Here is a 22,386-nt window from a genome sequence, read left to right as displayed (position 1 = left end):
AAACTAAGGAAGTTTTAAGTGCACTGAACAACACTGGATTAGATACCTGTTTTTATTTTATCTGGGTAATTCTATATCATATCAGTTGACCAAGATTTAAGAAAAATTCCCAGCCTGACCATCTGTGATTTCCCTGAAAAAAAAACACTCCTGGCAGATGGAAAAGTTCTTAAAACTGTCCAATTTTAGCTTTGTAATGTTATTAATGAAATAAATAAAATACTCTAGAGTTTTGTGATGAGGTTAGGGGCATTTTAAGCCTGAGCAGTATTTTTTATACTTATCATCTGTGTTACAAATTTCAACCAACATCTTTGAAATTATTATTTCAATAAACCTTTAAATATGGTAGTTCAGACCTTGCTGTCAAATTTTTAACCAAACTCAAGCTCTCAGAAATCTATGTTGAACTTCAGCTTCATCACAAAAATACTTCTTACCTTTTTCTGACCAAACTAATAACAATGGAAAGCTAAAATTCAGCATTTTTGTTAGTTAGTTAGTTAGTTTGTGTATGATATACACAAACAGATGGTCAGTTGACATTGAACAGGGTTTTTTTATATACAGTAATGTGAACTAGTACAATTATTTGGTATCTTTATTTGTTTTTGTTTTAAGAGTTAAATATTATAAAGACGTCGCAACGTGAAAATTTTTGTCATCCAAAGACAAAAACGGCAATAACAAAAATAACTCCGTTATTTGAGCGTCAAACTAATCTTTTATTTTGGAAAAAAAAAAAACCCGCCTCCTGATCCTGTTTCTTCCGGTGCCGTAGCCGTGTGTTCCTGGCGTTTGCTTCTGCTGTGGACTCAGGAGTGCATCTTGGAGGCTGTTTTCACATAAATAATCATGTCTCTGGAGGTGGAATCTGCAGAGTGAGTACTCCGCTTAACTATTGTTAAAGGAGGGTTATTATTAAAGTAAACTGGGTTTTAAAAGCTCCATATTTGATCACATTTTGGGCAGTGAGGCCTCCTTCATCCTGCAGTAAACTGCAGTAGCGGTAGGTAGCGTTTTTGTGCTAAGCTAACGAGCTAACTTCCAGCCATACACTGTAGTGTATGACTGGAAAGTGGTGGTAGTGTCAGTTGAAAGAGTGCCTATGTGATATGAAATGTTTATTTATTGATCATTTATATTTTAATCGCTTCTGTGCACAAAACTGAAAGAGAGGTGAGTAAATTAGCATTAGCTTAAGATGTGCGCTTCCCAGTCGCCGTAGATTCTGACATGAGCTGGAAGTGTGTTACTGATTCAAACAAACCCAACCTGGGCAACTCACTAAAGTAGCCAGATTACTTGAGATATTAAGTCCGCTTCGTTTAGTGTCAGTAACTCCACTTTTTGTCGACGCGGTTTATTCAAAACTAGATTCACACTAGATTCAAAACAGTGCTCATAATTTGCTAATATTCAAAATCTCGCAGGAATCCATAATTGAATTATCTAAACTGAGGCTTTTTGCAAGAAGAAATACTAGTGAAAACATTAGCAGTAAGCAGGGATAGTGTTTAGAAATGACCACACATCTGTCTGCAGATTCTTACTCCTTAAAATGAAAATTTATGGCAAACACAGTAACAATAAAAAATAGGGAAAGATATTGATTACGACTGAAGGATGTGCTCCAAAGCAAGTTTAACATACAGGGATGCCTCAGAATGTGTTTTTCATAGTGGTGGCCATTTGAGGGCAATAATAATATTGGGGTGGCACACCAAAAACAGAATTTCCAGTTTTATTATGTTGTCAAATATATTTATATACTTGAAAAATATGGTGAGAAGGAAAAGATATGACTTTGAAAGCCATAATAATCAATTTTAATTGACTGATTGACTAACTGGGAAGTCCCAACTCTTTAATGTTTCTCACCAGAGCTGAGCAGGAGCAGCTTAAGATTAGTCTCCCAGAATGGAGTTCACTTTAAGAGAAAACTTGTTGAGGAAAGATAAATGAGTATTAGATAATGTATGAGTGTGAACTGTTTGCCAGTCTCTATGTTGCAACCTGATATGGATCAAATACCTATAAATAAATAAGACTTTTGACATTTTAAACACCACAGAGAGATTTCCATGTGTTTCACAATCAACTATTTACTGGTGCAAAACAAAATAATCTGTTGGCAACACGTTTATTCAAAACAGTTTTATCCATCCATCAAGTTTATTAAAATTATTACCAACATAGGACAGTCTTGCTAAAGGGGCCTCTGGGGAGGACAGCAGATTTTGCCCCCCTGGCACCCCCTTGGTGGTGCTGATGGTGATCTAGAAAATAGTTTGAGTTTAGAAGTTCTAAAATGAGTGCTGGGCTTTCAGTGCATGCAGGACTGGCATTTTCCTACACTAATGAAAGAGAAATCACTTTAGTTTGTTGCCAGATTAAAGTGAATTATTTCAACAGATTTAATCTTCTCCATGATGAATAGCCGATAAATAGCCTTCTCATTTTTTTCTTATCTATCTTCTTAGATTGGCTGCATTTGTGTCAGTATAATCAGACATTGCAGCAGATAAGAGTCAAGCATAAAAGCATTTATTTTCTGCATCAAAGTCTAAATGCATTTCAATCCCAGTGATTATGCGCCACATTAATGCAACGTGTTAGTAAGGCACAAACACTTATTCCCACACCAGAGAATCTATTTCACTCTTAGAGCATACTGAAGACTTGGTGAATATAAAATGCAGATAATGTTTTATGTTTGGTATAAGTTACTATGAGATCCTAACCAGGTAAAAAGAGCGCATCCTGAGCTGCTTTACCTGAGCTGAGCCGTCTTCTGTCTTACGTTGTTTGTCTATTTTCGCAGCGTGGTCCGTCTGATTATGCAGTACTTAAAAGAGAACAATCTGCACCGGACACTAGCTACTCTGCAGGAGGAGACTACAGTGTCTCTGAACACAGTGGACAGTATAGAGAGCTTTGTGGCAGACATCAACAGCGGCCACTGGGATACTGTTCTACAAGCTATCCAGTCCCTCAAGCTGCCAGACAAGACCTTGATAGACCTTTACGAACAGGTAAGGTCTGGATAAAGTTTTGATTGACAGATCCAGAAGACGCTGGCATATTATCATCATCTGGGATTATACAAGGGGAATGAGGACTTGTTTGTACACAATAAGAAGTGTTGACAGTAAAGTGTGAATATTAGATTGAGAGAGTTATAGATAGATGTTGATGATGATGATAGTACATTGTACATTTGTATCACAGCAAATCTCCCAGTGTAAGCATAGTAGATCTTTTTGTTTGTTTGTTTTAAGTTGGGCCTCTGTGTTGATTCCCTCGCCAGGTTGTGTTAGAGCTGATTGAACTGAGAGAGTTGGGTGCAGCTCGTTCACTGCTCAGACAGACCGACCCCATGATCATGCTGAAACAGACCCAGCCAGAGAGATACATCCACTTGGAGAACCTGCTGGCTCGCTCCTACTTTGATCCCAGAGAGGTGAGATAAATTGCTTAAAGTGACTTATTTATTTTTTCCACTTTTTCCTGATTTTTTTTTTTTTTTTCCCTCCTCAGTAGAATGTAGGCTTTGATAAATTCTCTTTTTTAAATCTTGAAACATAAGGTTTTAAATCAGAAAGAACATCAGATTAAAATGTGCTGTACATTTGTAATAGATGTGCATTTTTGTTTCTTACGGATTGTTGAAACTCTATCCAGGCGTACCCAGATGGCAGCAGTAAGGAGAAGCGTCGGGCGGCCATCGCTCAGGCCCTGGCAGGAGAGGTCAGCGTGGTGCCTCCCTCTCGTCTCATGGCTCTGCTGGGACAGGTATGTGACCTGGAAATTTGCAGGTGTTGTACTAGTTTGTGAAACTCATTTGCCTCTTAATTTTACAAAAAAAATAGGAATGTACAAGCGTAGTTGTCCTTGATTATGATTCTGCATGCATAATATCGACTCTTTGTTATTGTAGGGTCTTAACTACACACTATAAAGCACCTTGTTGTGATTTGGTGCTATATAAATAAAATTGAATAATAAAATTTGTTCCTCTATGCAGATAACATGCAAATACTTATGTTGTCCCCCGTCATCTTTTTCCTTCTGTAGGCTCTGAAGTGGCAGCAGCATCAGGGTCTCCTGCCTCCTGGCATGACCATCGACTTGTTCAGAGGTAAAGCTGCCGTTAAAGATGTAGAAGAGGAGCGCTTTCCCACGCAGCTCAGCAGACACGTCAAGGTACCCACACTATCCCAAAATGGCAGTTTGCATTAGTCAGCTTCTTCACTGTGGCCAGGCCTTATTGACATTTCAAGTTCATGACTTAAACTTGTTCTGACGTGATTTGTTTTTCCTCCCTGCGCAGTTTGGACAGAAATCTCACGTGGAGTGTTCCCGATTCTCCCCTGATGGTCAGTATCTGGTCACTGGCTCTGTGGACGGTTTCATCGAAGTCTGGAATTTCACAACTGGCAAAATCAGGAAGGTGGGTTGAAATGAAAAGAAAGGCAGATTTAATTTCTGTCTAAATATCACTCTGTTTATGGCAGTGATTTTTAATTATTATATGTCTTTTGTTTTTGCAGGATCTGAAATACCAGGCCCAGGATAACTTCATGATGATGGATGACGCCGTGTTGTGTATGGGCTTCAGTCGGGACACAGAGATGTTGGCCACTGGAGCCCAGGATGGAAAGATTAAGGTATAGAGGACCAGCTGTACTTCAGTTTCTGTCATTGTCCTTCTGTGTTTCATTCACCAGTTCTGTACTTGCAGCCCATTTTTAGGCTATATAACCATATCTGTTGGTATAAAATTATAAAGCCTATCAAGAAGAAATTTTAATTATTACACATGAAAGCTCTCAGAAAACTGACAACCTCAGTCGCTTTTACTCGTGTGTTTTCTGTTTTACTAAAACACGAGTTTAGAACAAACTGAATGTGTCTGTTTAGGTTTGGAAGATCCAGAGTGGTCAATGTTTGAGGAGGTTCGAGCGTGCCCACAGCAAAGGAGTAACATGTGTCAGCTTCTGCAAGGACAGCAGCCAGCTCCTCAGTGCCTCCTTTGATCAGACCATCAGGTAAACTAATATCTGTTTATCCTTACCAGGGATCATAATTGTTAAGATGTTACTGATCTCAGTGCTGATATTGCTTATTAATGTCAGGCAATCTGCTCCATTTTCCTGTCGCCCTATGACAACATCGTTGCCGGGGTGGGGCAGCAGAGGAGGGTGTGCAGCCATTAGGGTGGTGTTTTCTAGCCCCATGATGCACGATGTGTGTCCCAACACAATAAACTCAATAATGCACTCACTTCTAGTTTCTCACTGCGACTGTGGTGTGAAATAAAGACAATACAGTGGTTACGGCTGCCACTATTATTTCCCAAAATCTAAAGCTCATACAAAGGACGTGCGAGGTTGTTTAATTGTCACCAAATTAGGGCTGCCACGATTAGTCGACTAGTCACGATTACGTCGACGATTTAGTCGACGACTAATTTAATAGTCGACGCGTCGTTTGAAGCTTTGTAAGATCCCAAAAGACGCAGGAATAAGTAGTAGTATTTAAGAGTGTAATAACGGAGTGAAACAGAAGATGGCAGCACTGCATGTACAAGGATGCCAGCTGCCGTTAACCCCGAAGAAGAAGAAACTGTGTCCCAGAATTCATAGCGCGGCCCAGCGCAGTTGTCAACAATGGCGGCAGCTAGTTAGTTTTAATATTACTCTTATTCTTTCTGGGTCACAAAATAAACGTTTAACATATTTTCAGGTGAGAATGTAGCTGTGTAAACCTCAAATATCTGCTTAGTCTATCAAGACACCACATATTTTCAAAAGCGCTCCGACGTTTTCGGAGACGTCTGTTACCCACCAGCTCGATAGCGAGCCGGGTTTCTAGGCTCATTAGAGTCGGTGAGAACACCGGACCCCCGGCAAATCGTTTTCAAACTCACCGCCGTCTTTCGCTGCTCAGGTTAAACATGTAATATAAGTCACTTAGATAACTTAAAAATGTTATTGTTTGGCTTTTTTTTTGTATTTTATTTGTTCCTGAGTAAATTGGTTTGGCTGAGAAATAAAGTTATAGTTTTTGCACAGATGAATAAACGTCAAGCAGACAACTGATTATCAGAAGTGTGAGATGCTCGAGAATATACTCCGGTGTCCTGTTATATTTTAGATAGCAAGGAGCAGACGGCTGAGTTTATTAAACTTCACTGAAACAATCTGCAAATTTCATTAAAAGTGTAATAAACTATCATCTTGTCTTTAATTTTAGTTAGCACATACCTTAAACACTTCAAGCTGTAAGCTAATGATAGTTATATAAGAGCAGACGCATGCTGGTGCAATAAGCTGTACATTTTACGTCCAATGGATGCATGATCTGATTAGTCGACTAATCGCAAAAATAATCGGTGACTAGTCGACTATCAAAATAATCGTTTGTGGCAGCCCTACACCAAATGAATGATCTTAGTGCTGATGTCCATGATGACCAAACTTCAAAGCAGGCTATGGGATCATAAGTGTGATCTGGTTGTGTTCAAGCATGTAGGAGGTGGATGGGAGGATGTGAAAGATCACTTTTTCCGCCAAGTTCAGTAAAGGGCTGTGATTGGCTTTTCATCATGATGATTTTGGTTGTTTAAGAAGAACCGTAGTTTTTAGCTCCACCCTGTGTGAGTGTACGAATGGCTGCTACTGTCGATTTGAAGTTCTCTTATCTAACAACAGATAGTGCCTAGATGCTAAGAACATTGTTACCATTGGCAATAAAAGACAATACTAATTGTGTCTTAAATTATTAAATACACTTACTTTAAAAAACAATGACAGCTGCATTTTTGTGTCAGTAAATCAGCAGTGGTGGCTCCTCTAAACATGATTTACTAAAGCCCCTCCCCCCACTAGCAGCTGAACACATGAACACTAGCAACAAACAACCCAACCAGTAATAACAAGGAATTTCAAGAGCTCAATAAAGCTCCAGGTTTAGGTACTAGACAGTTACACTGTTTACCTGACTGGCACACATGTTAACATTAGCCATGTAATTATGTTAATTATGATTATGGTAGCACTACCAGCTATGACTAACAAATAATAACGTTAATGTTAGAGCTGGGCAAGAAATACTTAGTCCTGGTCCTCTGTAACATTAATGTAGTGTTGATTTAAAAGCATAGTTACTTTTGTTTCTATTAAACTCCCAGATGTTTACCAGCAACAGAAACGGTGGCATCCCATCTTAGCCTCCATATTTGATCAGCAATGGAAAATATAGAATCACAGGAAATTAACAAGGCTGAATAGACTACTGTTCTTCCAATCTTCATTAAAACTACTGTGCTCTTCAGGAACCCTTCTTTAATAATGTGATTATGTCAACATCATCCCTGTTTGTTTGTTGTTTTTCATAAGAATCCATGGACTGAAGTCGGGTAAAACTCTAAAGGAGTTCCGCGGTCACTCCTCGTTTGTCAACGAGGTCACATTCACTCCGGACGGCCATCACATCATCAGCGCGTCCTCTGATGGTACAGTAAAGGTAAGAGAAGCAGCTGACTAAAAATAACCCCATTCATCCACTTCTTTCTCATAATGCCTCTTGCTTTCCCACTCATCTTCAACGTGTTTCAGGTCTGGAACGTGAAGACCACTGAGTGCAGCAGCACCTTCAAGCCTCTGGGAACGTCAGCCGGCACTGACATCACAGTCAACAACGTCATCCTGCTGCCCAAGAACCCGGAGCACTTTGTCGTGTGCAACCGCTCCAACACAGTGGTCATCATGAACATGCAGGGACAGGTCCGTCAATGTCGCCACATCACTAACAGTTGTTTGGGAGTTTTAGGTATTAAGCTGTTTTCTTGTTGTGCAGATCGTGAGGAGTTTCAGCTCCGGTAAGAGGGAAGGTGGTGACTTTGTGTGCTGCACTCTGTCGCCCCGTGGCGAGTGGATCTACTGCGTGGGTGAAGACTTTGTGCTCTACTGCTTCAGCACAGTCACCGGCAAGCTGGAGAGAACACTGACGGTACGTTACGGCACTCAGGATCAGAGTTTCCAAAAATACCACACCATATTCCCTCCTCTGTTCCTCCCCCAAGCTCTTATCACTGAAGTTTTGAAGTCAGTGTTGAAGGGGAGATGTGTAGCTGCCTTGTCTTCCTTGTAAGACTATATACATGTAGGTGTCATACTGGTCACTGCTGATGTGTTTCCATTTTACACACAGTAGCTGAAGTTGGAGGGATTGTTTTAGTTTTGCAAAATAATGGGTAATTTTTGTGTGAATCCATCACTTCAGACTGGAAGAAGCTCCACTCTGTTTCACTCCTGATGTTTTTGGTGTATCTTGGTCACATCTTACATCTCCCATCTCCAGGTCCACGAGAAGGATGTTATCGGCATCGCCCACCACCCCCACCAGAACCTCATCTCCACCTACAGTGAGGATGGCCTGCTGAAGCTCTGGAAACCTTAAAAATAAAAAAACCTCAGGAGAAGAGACTGATGCTCTCCTCAGTCTGGACATGGCTCCGCCCACTTTGATTTATTTAACCTTCTGCAGCCCTAATGAATCCTTCTCAGATTCAGGTGGTTCAGAGGTTTAAATTAATGGGAACACAGTCGGTTTTTCACAGTAGTGACTAAAAATGCAAAGACTGAGCAGAATTTTAAGAAGTTTTTGTATCATTAAAAAATATACATGTGAATGTTGACAGCTTACGACAGTTTGGGGTGTTTGCACAGCAGAGTCTTATTTAACTCAGCTTCTTAGGTTTGTTGCATATTTTTCACAAATAAAGTTTTCATTTCATGTGTCTTAGAAAGCAGTTTGATGAACAGCGATGCTATTTAATAATTTGTAGGCCACCCAGCTGTTGTTGTTTTCAGTAACAGTTTTCCACAGAAATTATTAAAAATGTGAAGAAAACGTGATTGTCACAAATTCTCGAACTGTACTTGATGAAATCCTAAAGAAAAGCTTTCTGCACATTTTCACTGGCTGTTCAATAAATAAGATTCTGTTGTTCAACACGCGAGCATTTCCAACTTTTATGTCAGAGCGCTTCAGAGGGAGGAGAGAGGTCCACAGTGAGAGTGCAGATACTTGAGACGACTCATTTTAAAAGTTTGTTTTTGTAAATATATTTTTGTTTGCTTTTTTTCAGTAAGATCTGGTAAGATGGTTGCATGTTGGTTCCTCTCATTTAGCGTAGAAAAAGTGTAAGATGAAGAAAATGTTACCCAGAATTTTTGAATTCCTCAAACATTGCTGATCTTGGACAGAAAACAGTTTTGTTCGGTGATCCAGAAAATACCACCTATTTGGTTATCATTTGGAAATGGGGTGTAATATGTCAAATGTGTTGTGTTTTTTCCTTCTTGTTTGTTTGGTTTTTTTATATCCATTTATATGAATTTGCTGTCTGGATGCACACGTCCTGTGTAACGCCGTCTGTCTGTGCCATTAAAGCTGTTTAACCAGAGCACTGAAATGTGACGTCTGTGCAAAAGAAATAATCCACTCCAGTGCTTTTGAATCATTGCGACATACCGTTAATTCAAGAAATCCTCCACATTTTAAAGGTGAGAAAAAGAACCTCACAAAACATCTGAAGTTTATAAAGGCAGCTCGGTCTACATTTCATTTCCTGCCTCCCTGAATGTTGGAAGAAGTTTTAGTAATTCTGTGCCTCTGAGTTTAATCCCTGAATAAACTGGTGCATGGCTGTCAGTACAGCAGCTCTGTAGAGAGGAGAGGAGCTTCCAGTCAGTCAGCAAGGTAAGGAAGGTTTGGAAATCCTTCAAAATAAAAGCCCAAATTTGGAAAGTATAATGTACCTCTACTCTGATGATTGTCACCAGAATTGTTTTGATTATTTTACCAAGTCAAGAAAATTTAAGAGAATTATTAAAAGATAATTTATTCTAAAGATGCTGGAGCCTTTTATTGTTTCCTGTAATGGCAGCATGTAAAAAACGATGTGGTGGTTTCTTCTTGTTACACCAATGAACATTTCCTACGTTTAAAACTGTAAAAGCTTTTAAATTACTTATTTGTCTTCCCATGTCTTCATTATCTTTATCATTCAGAGGATTTCACATCATTCTAAGGTTTATTTTTTAACTTGTATATACAACAGGAAGTTGTTTGCATTGCTGTGGACTTGATGTTGCAGAGCAGCGGGTCACAGAGGTTGAATGAGAAGTTAGTGTTAGAGGGTTTTCTGCAGGGGAGAGTTGCTATGGCAGGATTTCTGCTCATCACTCTGCTTTTTTATCTGAACTGTGGCTCATTTGTTGTTGTTATAAGCAGACCTGCAGATGGCACAACCTCAAGGAGAGCCACTGTGGCTTTAAACACAGCTCTAACTTCAACCGAGAGCCTTTTTTCTGCAGGGAAACCCAATACCACTGAGGTTCCCACCACAGGATTCACAACTAGGTATCGTAAGTCAATAAGCAAACCCACAACAGCTCCAGAAAGTCTGAGTGAAGCTGCTGGTAAAAAAACTGAAAGAGAAGAAGAAGAAGGTCCTCCAGAGTTGGGTGAGTGGACACAAACTGATATTGATTTCTGTTTTTCATTTTCTTTAATGCTGTTTAATCTCAAATTGATGACAAATTGTTAAGTTCAAAGGCTTCTCCTTCATGGAAAAGCTTACATGAGAGCAAATGAACTCCACTGATTGTCCTTTGGTTTTACTGGTCATTACTTTTCCCTTAAGCAAAAAGCCTTTGTGGTACAGTTTCAGTGTAAATGCATCATGGTGACAGTGAAAGAGAACAAAGCAGCCAAAACTTTAATTCAATGTAAATTCTGCTTTGAAAGTTAGATGCAACAAACCAACTCTGGTCATGGTCGCATTAATCACTGATGAAGCGACAGACGTTCAACCACAACTTGAAGCCACAGTTGACCCAAAGTTTTTTAGATTCTCAGAGTGTAAAAGGACTGTGTTAGTGTTTTCATATCTGCGGTCGGAGAGTCATTGTCCGAGGGCTGGGGGAGGATGTTCCACATTCTGCAGAGGGTGCAGTGAAACATTTTAGCCGTGTGTTTGGGCTGATGAAAACCAGATGGGCTGTGTGATGCCCGAGAGCAGAAAAGAGAAGGCAACTCTTCTTAAAACCAGTCACATGTAATGTTGGTAATGCCGGAACATTCCACTGCACAGCGAGCAGATGCATATCCAGAGCATCTACTGCAGCATTTACATGAATGTAGTCTCAAGTTTGTGCTGCTTGTTGTGGCTCTTTTTCTGAAAATGAGTAAAGAAATTGAAAAACTCTTTGACATCACTGAAAAAGGGGTTGTTAGTTTGTTTATTGGGCTCATTATTTAATTCAAGGAGGACAGTGCATGTTAACTGTCTCGCAGACTTGGGGTGCAGGGGGTAACATCTTGTTTGCTTTCTTTGCAAGAGTCATCTCACCCTCAAAAATGAAACTGTACATTATTATTATCGCATCAAAAAATGATGCACAGCACCAAGAAACAGCTGGCCTTGTCTCCATAGTTAAACTTTTTTTGATTTTTCAAATTTGATTGTTTGTGCAGGACTTTTTCCAGTTTCTGTGTTAAAATAAGCAGACCAACTTATTATTAATAGAAATATATGAGAGTCTCATCTAGCTCTCTGCTAGAGACTGAAATATAGCTATTTTCCTTGAAAGCAAAGCTCCATTGTAAACTGTCCTGTCTGAAATTTTGCATGTTGTATGAGGAATGCATGTCCTGTTGTGCATGAAATGGTTTGCTTTTTTATAGCAAAGAGGTCCACCAGAGGCATTAAGGTAGCAAAGAAGCCCAAAACGGTCCTGAAGAAACCCAAAGTCATCGACAAGAAGCCAAATGCTGCTGAAAGAGCAAAACCCCAGGTCAAAAAAAGAGTGAGCCAATCAGTGGCCACAGAAACAGCCCCACGTATGTATTGGGGGTTAGCCCCAAAGTATACAGTATGCCCATCAGACAGGTTTGGTTGCTTGTTCCTGCTTGAAAGAGGTGCATTTGCTGTCAGGTTAAACTCACAACAGGCAGCCACAAACAAACCAAACTATTTCCTGAACTAGCTCAAATAAGAGCCATTTATGGGTTTAATATTGTGACAATCAAACTCAAGGCAGTGCTGAATGGAGGCATACTGTATATGTAAAAACTTGTACTTTATATCAGCTTGATGTATAACTGCTGTGTGTTACACTCGTTCAGTGCAAGCTCAGACTAAAGCCTGGCAGCAGCTTCCATCAACCTGCAGCTACTTTTAAAAACACAGGTATTCATGATACAAACGCAAAATTGATTCATTGAAGCCCTTAAAAAGAAAAAAAGTGCAGACTTAGACTTTTGCTGAACTGCTCACAGATTTCACCTTTCTGCTTCTGCCAGTCTTCGTTATTTACAATTAGAACATGATAAGAGATGATGTATTGTACCATATACAGTGAGTTTCCTCCTCCTTCACTTCAGTTTAAAGAGTTTTATTATCTTCCTCTAGCTTCCTTTTACTCTTAGAGTCTCTTGATTTTTGTCCCTCTTGTATCATTAAGCATGAACTTAGTCCCTGTAGTTAACACACATCACGGAATAGAAGTGTTTTGTGGTTACTAGTGTGATTATGCACAGTCTGGTTTCTGCTGTGTGCATATTCCCCTGTAATATGTATATACAGTACATATCTCATATTTGTGTACTAGACCGGAAATCGTCCAGCTGAGTAAGCGTGTGTGTGTATAGTGCATCTGTCTGCTTAATCTGTGTGTACAGAGGGAATGATCGAAGGTTAGCTCAGTGGAGGATGGCTAGAAATAAATGCTTAGTAGGCAAGCTGTCATGTCGTGTCAAATCAGAGCCGATGTTCATTAAAATCCATGCAGGCCCGTCAGACAGTGCTGGGGTGAGATTAGCAGTGAGTGATATGACAGAAAATGTTGGGTGTTGAGAATAAGTACGTGTCAAACTTATAATATTGCCTCTTCCTGGTTGATAGCGGAGGTGTTTTTTTGCCTTCATTCATCAGCAGCATGATGCATAAGTTAATATAAGTGTGACTTGACTTGAACTTTAGAACAACAGGAAGCAGCAAAGAGCGAGTCTGTGAAAAATGGGAAACCAGCACAGAGGTCAGATTCAGGGTCAGGAAAACATCTTCTATGGCTTCATTCATTTTAAATGAAAGATGAAATCTTTAGTGCTGGAGAAAAATGAAAGAGGCATAATGATGGTCTTCTACCTCTAGAAAAATTCCTGGTGGAATTTATTTACACAGTTAATCAGCTCAGTTGTGGATTCCTTTAATGTAGTCAAAGCTGAGTGTAATCCGGGCATCGTTGCGAGTTTGCCAGCTGTCATTGGCTCCGCTTCAGAAGTTTGAGAATAAATTTGTGGTTTGGCAGGATTCCCGTGGTCAGCAGCAACAAAGACACATTTTGACTCACAAGCAACTTGAAAGAGATCCTACAGGAGTGCAAGGCAAAAGGGGGAAAGGGTCTTTACAGGAAATGCCACCAACATTTAGAATTCATTTATGCTACTTCTATATTCTGGCCCAACACTTTTTAGCAGCTAATAAAGCTTCCTAAGAGGAGGAGGCATTTTGAACCGAGCTGAACCCAGCAGACAATGAGAGTCTGTCCGAGGACTCACGGCTGCAGAGCCCGTGAACAGGTTTACAGAAACCTCACTTCTTCAGCTTTCTCTGTTTTCTACCTGCCGCCTTGGGCTTAATTTGTAAACCCATCAAGAATGAAGAGATATGAAAAAGTAACAGTCTTAAAAACATAAAATAATAATAGTTATGTTTCCACTCAGTGCTTGTACAGAGGGGTTCAGATTTGCCCACTAAAAGCTCAACAATATTGATGAGCATTTCCAAATTCATCAAACAAGCGAGTTTTGTATGGAAGCATCTGCCTTTTTATTTAATCTGCTGAAAAATGTGAAAAATGCTTTTGAGGGGTCAACTCTCAGCTTTTATTCACGAGAAACGTGTGTGCATGTGTTCAGTAAAATATGTACAAGGCAAGGTTATGTTTGTTTAAATGCAATGCATCCATGCTGCTGAATATTTTATACAATCACATATTAATGCAGGGCGTCAAAGCACACTGAGCCACAAGTTCTTGGTAGTTTGATTTGAACATTTGCATTTTAAAATAATCTAACGTGCTTCAGTGTAAATAAGAAAACTTTTTTCCAACAGTGCGTTCTGTCTGATGGGAAAAATAATCAGAAACTGACAGTTCACAGATATTCTGTCTTTTAATAACGTTCTAAAAAAATCAGACTTCTACCTTTTGAACTCACACTTACCCCTTCTCCTGTAATTGCATTCATAATTAAGTGAAATGACTGACAAAGCCCTGCTGGTTGTCTCAGAATGTCCTCCACTGGGTCTCGAGTCACTGAAGGTCAAAGACACACAGCTGAGGGCTTCGTCCTACAAGCGCCGAGGCCTGGGTCCCCACAGGGGTCGACTCAACATCCAGGTGACTGCACAGAATTTTAAAAAAGATCCATCGCTCCACTTCAGGCTATACTTGCAGAAGCATCATAAATACTGTGCATTCCATTTGTGTGTGGCAGTCTGGAACAGTGGATGGAGATATCTATGATGGGGCCTGGTGTGCTCAGTACAGGGATAAGAAGCAGTGGCTGGAGGTCGACGCTCGACGGCTGACTCGCTTTACTGGTGTCATCCTCCAGGGGCGCAACTCCATCTGGAGGTCAGTGCTGGTGGGTTAGAAATCAGTAAGCCTGCTGGGAAACTGGTTTCAGGGCAGAATGGAAGTATTGTTTCATTTTTAAGTTCAAGCTAATGTTCCCAAAGTCTGCCTACTTTGAGATGTTATTCAATGTTACTTAATTTAAGACACATAAAAGTAGGCTTTGCTCTGTCTTCAGGTTGGGCTCTTTTTCTGAAACCTGGTAATGTCTTGATTAAGTTAAAAAGTGTGAGTCATATCATATGTGCCATATTTACAACCCAGATGTGTGTTTTCTGTTCACAAACAGCTGGGACATTGTGCATACCTACAAGGTGCAGTTCAGCAATGACACACTGGTCTGGAAGCCATGTATGAACGGGACTGAAGAGGCTGTGAGTGAACATCCAAGCTCTGATCTTCCCTGTACTCTGTGTATACATTTCACTTTCTAAGCTGGTTATAAAACGAGTCACAAGGCCGTTCTTTTCTTGGGTTTATCTGTTGAAGGTAACGGGTTAGCCTTTTGCAGGTTTATGAAAGAATACAGCCCAAAATAATATAAGCAAACTGATGTATCACTTGACTTTTAGGGATTTTTTTTTTTTTTTTTTTGGTGTTTTTCTTGTATTTGTGAAATAATTTTGCGTTATACTGTGTTATTAGTACCACAGAAGCTTGAACCCACTTCATGGAAGAAAAAAGGAAAAGCCATTAGAGTTTAATTTACCCGCAAGCTGTTACCATCATTCCAACAAAGTCTGTAAAGGAAAGTTTGGTCCGTAGTGTTGATGCGGCACATTTAAAGATTATATTGCTATTTCACAGCATTTTTACAGCATGAGGGCAAAGTTTGTGACGTTCGGTTATTGAAAACGCAAAAACTGGTTTAACTGTGCAGGCTTGTTGGGGTTTGTTTTTTTTCCCCTGCTCTGTCTGGCATGTGTGACTCAGCCACAGCTGGGCACGATGTGCCAGATGTGCTTTGTCCAACCTTTTTTTTTTTCTTTTTTTTTTTGCACAGAGCTTTTGAATTCAGGTGGTGAAAATCAGAGGGGATCAAAATATGACAAGCGTGCACAAACTGAAGTTAAAATTCATGGTTTGCAGTGATAGAGCAATGTGCTCTTCCTCAGTTATGAAAATAGTTTTTACAGTACAATTTTTACAGTATTTGTATTTTAGGTCGTTAACCTAAATGTGTCCTTGTGTCACAGATATTTGAAGGAAACCAAGATGCAGAGACACCCGTCCTTGCCCTCTTCGACACTTCCACAGTGGCACGCTACATTCGGATCAACCCACAGACCTGGTACCAGAATGGGACAAAGGGGGACATCTGCCTGAGAGCTGAGGTGTTGGGCTGTGCACTCCCAGGTACAAGAGGCCACTAGCTGGAAATAGTTTTTTACATTCATATAGATATATGTATTTAGTTAAAGCGACACACGTTTCCCATTTTACAGATCCAAACAGTATCTATCCATGGCAGACAGAGCCCACAGAGTCCAAAGACAAGCTGGACTTCAGACACCACAACTATAAGGAGATGAGAAAGGTGTTTGTTTTATATCCTGAACATTTTAATGTGTGCGTGCGTGTGTGTGTGTGTGTGTGTGTGTGTGTGTGTGTGTGTGTGTGTGTGTGTGTGTGTGTGTGTGTGTGTGTGTGTGTGTGTGTGTGTGTGTGTGTGTGTGTGTGGTCTGCTTGGTCTGACCAAAAGCAAATATACAGAGGTTTCATTCCCCGGAAGCAGCATCCTCACTGTGCTGTCACTACGAGCTGTCTGAATCTGACGGTCAGAAAACAAACAACCAAAGCCAACACAGGTCCGCCTTCCCCAAACATACCCAGAGTTCTGACATGGCTGATTTATGGGATGTAGACATATGAAATGTTTATACTCCTCTTCAGTGACAAGACGTTTCCCTGGGCCATCTAACTTACTTTGTATGTGTATTTTATGCATTCTTTGGCAGTTTTTTAACTTCAATTTCCTAAAAGAATTGTTGGATAAATACTTCAGATGGTTCAAAAACGCTCAGACTAAATGAGGAACATTCAGATAATTAATTTCTAATAATCCATTTGTAAAATAATTTACCCCACATTTTTATACCTATCATTTGTTTCCCACTGAGATGGGCTGAAATGATGCACTTGAATTTTATCTGGGCATCATCTAAGCGTAACACACTTCCAATGAGGCTACAAAACAGTTGCCCTTTGAAATACTTGTCAGTGTCAGTGAAACACGTTTTTTTGTTTTCCCAGCTGATGAAGTCGGTACAAGACGAGTGCCCTGACATCACCCGCATCTACAGCATCGGGAAGAGCTACACGGGGCTGAAGCTCTACGTCATGGAGATCTCCGACAATCCAGGAAAACACGAGCTGGGTGAGACTTACAGAGAAATGTGAAAGCTGCAGGAGGGGGAAGCTTAAATCTAGGTAGAAAAGCTCATCAGTGAAATCATTAGTTTATTGATCACAAATCAAAGCTTAATCCAGTCTTACTAGTTAGAAGGTCGGTGGTTTGATCCCTGACTCCTCTAGTCTGGATGTCAGAGTATCCTTGTGCAACGCAAAAAAGCAAAGAACCCCAAATTCCCTGAGGATGGCAGTGGTGCTCTGTGCATGTTCATGACGTCCCACCTCCTCCTCACTGGTGTTTTTTAATGGCTGTTGTTTACCTCTCAGAAGCTGAACTTCTTAGTTCTAATTAGAAACATGGCACAAAGCTGCAATCATTGAGAGCTTGGAACACTGTGAAGAGTCAGGGCTTTGGCTCTTTACTGGTTTAAATCTTATCTTAAACTCAGGATTTTCTCAGCTATCACTAGAAAGTACTCCAGTGGATCAGCTGTTATGACATCTGGAGTTCCACAGGGGTTTATCATGGAGCCTGTTCTTTTTTGTCCTTGTATATACTCCGTCTAGGTCAAAGTATTCCTCAACATAATTTGTCTTTTCATTGATATGTAATTATTTACAGTTTTATTCACCTTTTAATCTGGGCAGGCACTGTTTCATAAGAAAGCTCCAATCTAAAGCTTTAACTAAACCTTGAATCTTCCACATGGTGCTGTGCTGCCATGTTGCTTCTGCCCTAATGAGACAGTAAACTAAGAGGTCAGCGGGTCAGTATGCTGGTTCTGACCGTGTCTTTCAGCCCTTCTTCAGATACAGTGCACTACTGTGCGACACATAAACAGTCCAGAGTTCTCCCTCGTTTGCTTTAAGGTGTACAAATGTTTTCTTTGGCCTCATCAACTCAGCTCGCGTGGCAGCAGAGTGGTAGGTAGGGTACTTCCCGCCAAAAAACATGCCAGCGAATGCAGCACAGCCAAACAGAGGGAGAACAGGAGACCATGCTAATTCACTCATTTACATTTCTACAAGGTTGTCGATAAAATCCTCTCACAGGTGCAAAAATCACTGCCAGAGGATTTTTCAGGTTGTTATGTTGAAGTCATTTATTTTACGGTGCTGTTGATGATGGTTGTGTCATCAGTGTTTTGTTGAAGCTATGTTGAAAGGTCATATTTATAGAATATGACCTTTCAACATAGTGTGAACAAGAAATTGAATGCAAATCTGCCCCCATAGTCAGTTTATACTTGGTCCCCTGGTATAAGCCCAGAACACCACACTGGGAGGGCTGATGATATCTCCCCCCTGACCGGTCATCCTGGCTCCCCCTTGCCATAGCATGTGTGTTGTACCTCATCAATCTCTAGCTGTGAGAGCAGCATGAGGGGTCTAGCCTAGGACCCTTGCTGAATACAGACGCCCCAGGTGAGAATCTAACTTGAAAGTCCCACTTTCTGCATGTTATGTGCCGTATGTGGAGTTAGCAGTGAAGTGAGCTCAGAGTCCTCCTCATTAACATTTCTGAGAATAACGTGACATTTCAGAGATACCTGCCATTGAATGTGCAGTATGTGGCCCACTGATCTGTGCAACTCTGCGTGTAAAACATCAAACTGCAGGTGTATTAAAAGCTGTTGCATATGATATCCACTGCACATAAAGGATTTTGATGAGATTTGTGTTTAAATCTTAAAAGGCATTAACCAAATGACAAGTAAAAGTCTGGTATGAGCCAGCCTTTCCATCTCTGTGTTTGGCGCCCCCTGCAGGAGAACCAGAGTTCCGATATGTTGCAGGGATGCATGGGAACGAGGTGCTGGGACGAGAGCTCCTGCTAAATCTCATGCAGTACATCTGCCAGGAGTATAAACGGGGAGACCAACGCATAGTGCACCTGGTCAAAGAGACCCGCATCCACCTTCTGCCCTCCATGAACCCCGATGGATATGAGATGGCCTTTAAAAAGGTGCAGGAAACTCCCCTGTCAGCTCTGAATGTCAGCACTAGACATATGAGAGTAATAGATTACCAGGATCCTGTTTTCTTTGACGTTCAGGGCTCAGAGCTGGCAGGCTGGTCGCTGGGACGTTACAGCTATGAAGGCATCGATATGAACCACAACTTTGCTGACCTCAACTCAGTGATGTGGACCGCCATCGAGCTGGAGACGGACCAGTCCAAACTCATCAACCACTATTTCCCCATCCCTGAACAGTACACCACCGAAGAAGCTTTTGTGAGACACATGAGTGACAAGCACACATCTCACACACACGAAAAACATCTCCATCACCTGTTTTCCTGCCTCTCAATTTCATATTTATATTTTATTGTAGAATTATTTAAAACTTTGAGATCATCACCTTTAATGACGTTTTAAACCTAACGGTTTAAACACAAGGGTTGCAGTATTTTCACATTGATTCAGTTCTGAGAAAAGGCATCAGTAAAAACAACCTGTACAAGTGGATCAGGGTCATGTGGAGGCTTTCAGAAGCAGGGATAGTTCAAACCAAACATCTAAATGTAATATTTGTAGCTCAGTATTGTGATGAGTCATACCTAAATATTTCTTTTGGCTAATTTGTGCCTCCTTGTCTCCTCTTTCCTCCTGCCTGTGATCCCAAAGTTAATCTCAATACAACACGTTGAAGGATGTCTTAATTCAAATGCATCTAGAGGGTAGAGGAAGGAAGGAGCTGCAGGAGGGTCATAATCAATACTTCTTTGTTCCACAAGCTTGTAAAACAGCTAAAAACATGGACAGATATCCACAGCATCATGTTTTCTGGGGATACCGTCCACTATTTACTGGCATTAAAATGTCACCTGAATGTCTAAAACAGAGTCGAGTTTACCCTGATTGCACGTTTTAACAAACTCCGCACCTTTAACATCAGGTGGCGTCAGAGACCCGAGCTGTCATCAGCTGGATGCAGAACATCCCGTTTGTTCTGGGTGCCAACCTCCACGGTGGAGAGCTGGTGGTCACCTACCCGTACGACATGACACGGGACTGGGCGCCTCGTGAGCACACGCCCACTGCTGATGAGAGCTTCTTCCGCTGGTTGGCGGTAGTGTACGCCAGCACCAATCAGGTGACTGCTCCTTCCATGCTATTAAACTGCAAAACACCTTAAAGAAAGTGAGTGAACAGTGTACTTTTACACGTAATACAAAACAGGTGATGTCCAACCATGACCGCCGGCCGTGCCACAACAAGGACTTCCTGAGATACAATAACATCATCAATGGAGCCGACTGGCACAATGTACCGGGAAGTAAGAACAAGTGTTTTTAAAGTCAGATTTAAAGCTGAGATCTCTGTTCTATTTCTTAAATTAACATTTAATTATTATTCTGTCTCCTTTATCAGCTTACAAGACCAAATTAATACCATCAGACTCTGCAGACACATGTGACCTTAGCTCTAACTTTTTCACTACCTAAAATTACTTATGCATTACTTGGTTACTTACAGTCTGCTTAAATTTAATAAAAGTATAATCATTTCTTTGTTACCTGTGAAAAATAGACTTGTTACCCTGTTATTCTGGTGTGCCTACCTTTAAGTCAGGGCTCTCGAACTCCAGGCTTCCAGGGCTGGTGTCCTTAGATGTGTCCTTGATCCAACACAGCTGATTTAAACGGCTAAATGACCTCCTCAACATGTCTTGTTGAGGTAATGAATCAAATGAACTAATCATTTGATTCAAGTGATTTAGGGTGTGTTGACCCAGGGTAATATCTAAAACCTGCAGGACACCTCCGTCAAGGACTGGACTTTAAGTATATGTAGGTAAATATAACTACACTGAAATTTCATTTAGTTACAGAGGAATTACAGCCTTTGTCGTGGGCTGTATTACAAAGTGTTGCTGTCAAAATATAAGTTTTTTTTTCAGCTTTTTAACAAACCTGGTTGCTCTGGTACACCTATTTAAAAGTAAATAAGATGCTTTGGGTGAAATAGAGGAGACTGAATGGATAAAGACGATATTATACAACCTCTGTACCCTGAGAGGTTTTGACACCTCAGTATGTATTAGTAAAGACGTGGCTTGACAAACATTAGAATAGGTCACAGTTTTTTCCGAGGGTATCCCTAGTAAGATTCACAGGCGCAGATCACCCTCACTAGCTTCATTTTGTTCTGAAAGCAGGGCTGAAATATGACCGAAACCGCTCGGGTCAGAACAGATAAACTAGGGTTTCTCCCAGCAGGTGACCAAAGGAGAAAGAGTTCAATAACACGATGTGTTTGATTTAGCTGAACATGATTATGTCTTTAAAAACAAACTACACATCAGAAAAACTGCCAATAGTCCACCTCAGCACAAAACATAACTTGGATTGAATAAATAAAGTTTGTCATAGTTTTCTTTTTTACTTTCAGGTATGAATGACTTCAGCTATCTGCACACAAACTGCTTCGAGGTGACTGTGGAGTTGTCCTGTGATAAATTTCCTCACGCCAGCGAACTTCCCATCGAGTGGGAAAACAACAGGGAGTCTCTGCTGACTTACATGGAGCAGGTATATTACTTATAGGTTTATTTTATGAACGGCTTGATTTTTTTTCTTATAAAAGGCTGTGTTTACTTTATTTTATGTTAGGTGCACCGTGGTATTAAGGGTGTGGTTCGCGACAAGGATACGGGGGCTGGAATAGCAGACGCCGTTATCAAAGTCGATGACATTGATCATCACATTAGATCAGGTACATTTTTATTTCACGTCAGATATTGAATCAGTTTTGGTGGTAAGAATCACAGAAGCAACTAAACATCAATAGCCTGTCAATAGATTCTGGACATTTTTAATTATTTTTTTATCATGATGTTAAGTGGAAATCTGATAACGTGATATAAAATAAAGGAAATAAAGGAAAAAAATGAAGGTTTTCTGGATGTTTGTGTATACTGTAATAATCCACCGCACTAATATTTTTCCTCATGCCACCTTCTGTTATTTCCCCTCTGCAGTGGCCGATGGCGATTACTGGCGGTTGCTGAACCCCGGCGAGTATCGGGTGACGGCCACCACAGACGGCTACTTCCCCTCCTCCCGTACCTGCCAGGTCATGTATGACCACTACCCCACAATCTGTGATTTCCGCCTCACCAAGATGCCCAAAGAGAGGCTGAAGGAGCTTTTGATGAAGGGAGGGAAACTTCCCAAAGACCTGCAGCTCAGGCTGCGGCAGCTACGGATGCGGAAGCTGCGTGTCACCACCAAGGCGATCAACCGGAGACGCGCTGCTGCCGCTAAACGGGCAAAGAGGGTGTGATAATGATCGTGATCAAAGCGAGAACAAAGC

The 22,386-nt window shown here is 40.8% G+C and overlaps 2 protein-coding genes across 4 annotated transcripts; both read left to right on the top strand.

Moving 5' to 3' along the window:
* Nucleotides 1–749: 749 nt before the first annotated feature.
* On the top strand, nt 750–9,475 carry smu1a (SMU1 DNA replication regulator and spliceosomal factor a). Of its 2 annotated transcripts, none has more exons than XM_003443372.4 (12): nt 750–881; nt 2,825–3,035; nt 3,311–3,463; nt 3,685–3,795; nt 4,078–4,206; nt 4,334–4,453; nt 4,554–4,670; nt 4,924–5,051; nt 7,404–7,530; nt 7,623–7,790; nt 7,864–8,016; nt 8,368–9,475. In XM_003443372.4, exons 1-12 carry the CDS (start codon nt 856–858, stop codon nt 8,464–8,466), a joined length of 1,542 nt encoding a protein of 513 aa, XP_003443420.1. In that variant the 5' UTR covers nt 750–855; the 3' UTR covers nt 8,467–9,475. The 2 variants fall into 2 exon arrangements, with proteins under 2 accessions (XP_003443420.1, XP_025765673.1); XM_025909888.1 differs by lacking the exon at nt 750–881 and adding an exon at nt 916–1,009.
* Nucleotides 9,476–10,161: 686 nt separating this feature from the next.
* On the top strand, nt 10,162–22,384 carry cpxm1b (carboxypeptidase X (M14 family), member 1b). Of its 2 annotated transcripts, XM_025909870.1 has the most exons (15): nt 10,162–10,538; nt 11,761–11,916; nt 14,368–14,477; nt 14,575–14,714; nt 15,004–15,088; nt 15,911–16,070; nt 16,160–16,251; nt 16,968–17,091; nt 18,836–19,032; nt 19,123–19,302; nt 19,967–20,164; nt 20,251–20,347; nt 21,463–21,602; nt 21,684–21,786; nt 22,052–22,384. In XM_025909870.1, the coding sequence occupies exons 1-15, from the start codon at nt 10,235–10,237 to the stop codon at nt 22,354–22,356; spliced, it is 2,391 nt and encodes a 796-aa protein (XP_025765655.1). In that variant the 5' UTR covers nt 10,162–10,234; the 3' UTR covers nt 22,357–22,384. The 2 variants fall into 2 exon arrangements, with proteins under 2 accessions (XP_025765655.1, XP_005467251.1); XM_005467194.4 differs by lacking the exon at nt 11,761–11,916.
* The last annotated feature ends 2 nt before the right edge of the window (nt 22,385–22,386 follow it).

Source organism: Oreochromis niloticus, linkage group LG2 (genome assembly GCF_001858045.2).
Source record: "Oreochromis niloticus isolate F11D_XX linkage group LG2, O_niloticus_UMD_NMBU, whole genome shotgun sequence".
In the NCBI taxonomy this organism is placed as follows: Eukaryota; Metazoa; Chordata; class Actinopteri; order Cichliformes; family Cichlidae; genus Oreochromis; species Oreochromis niloticus.
This window is presented reverse-complemented; position numbering and strand designations above follow the sequence as displayed.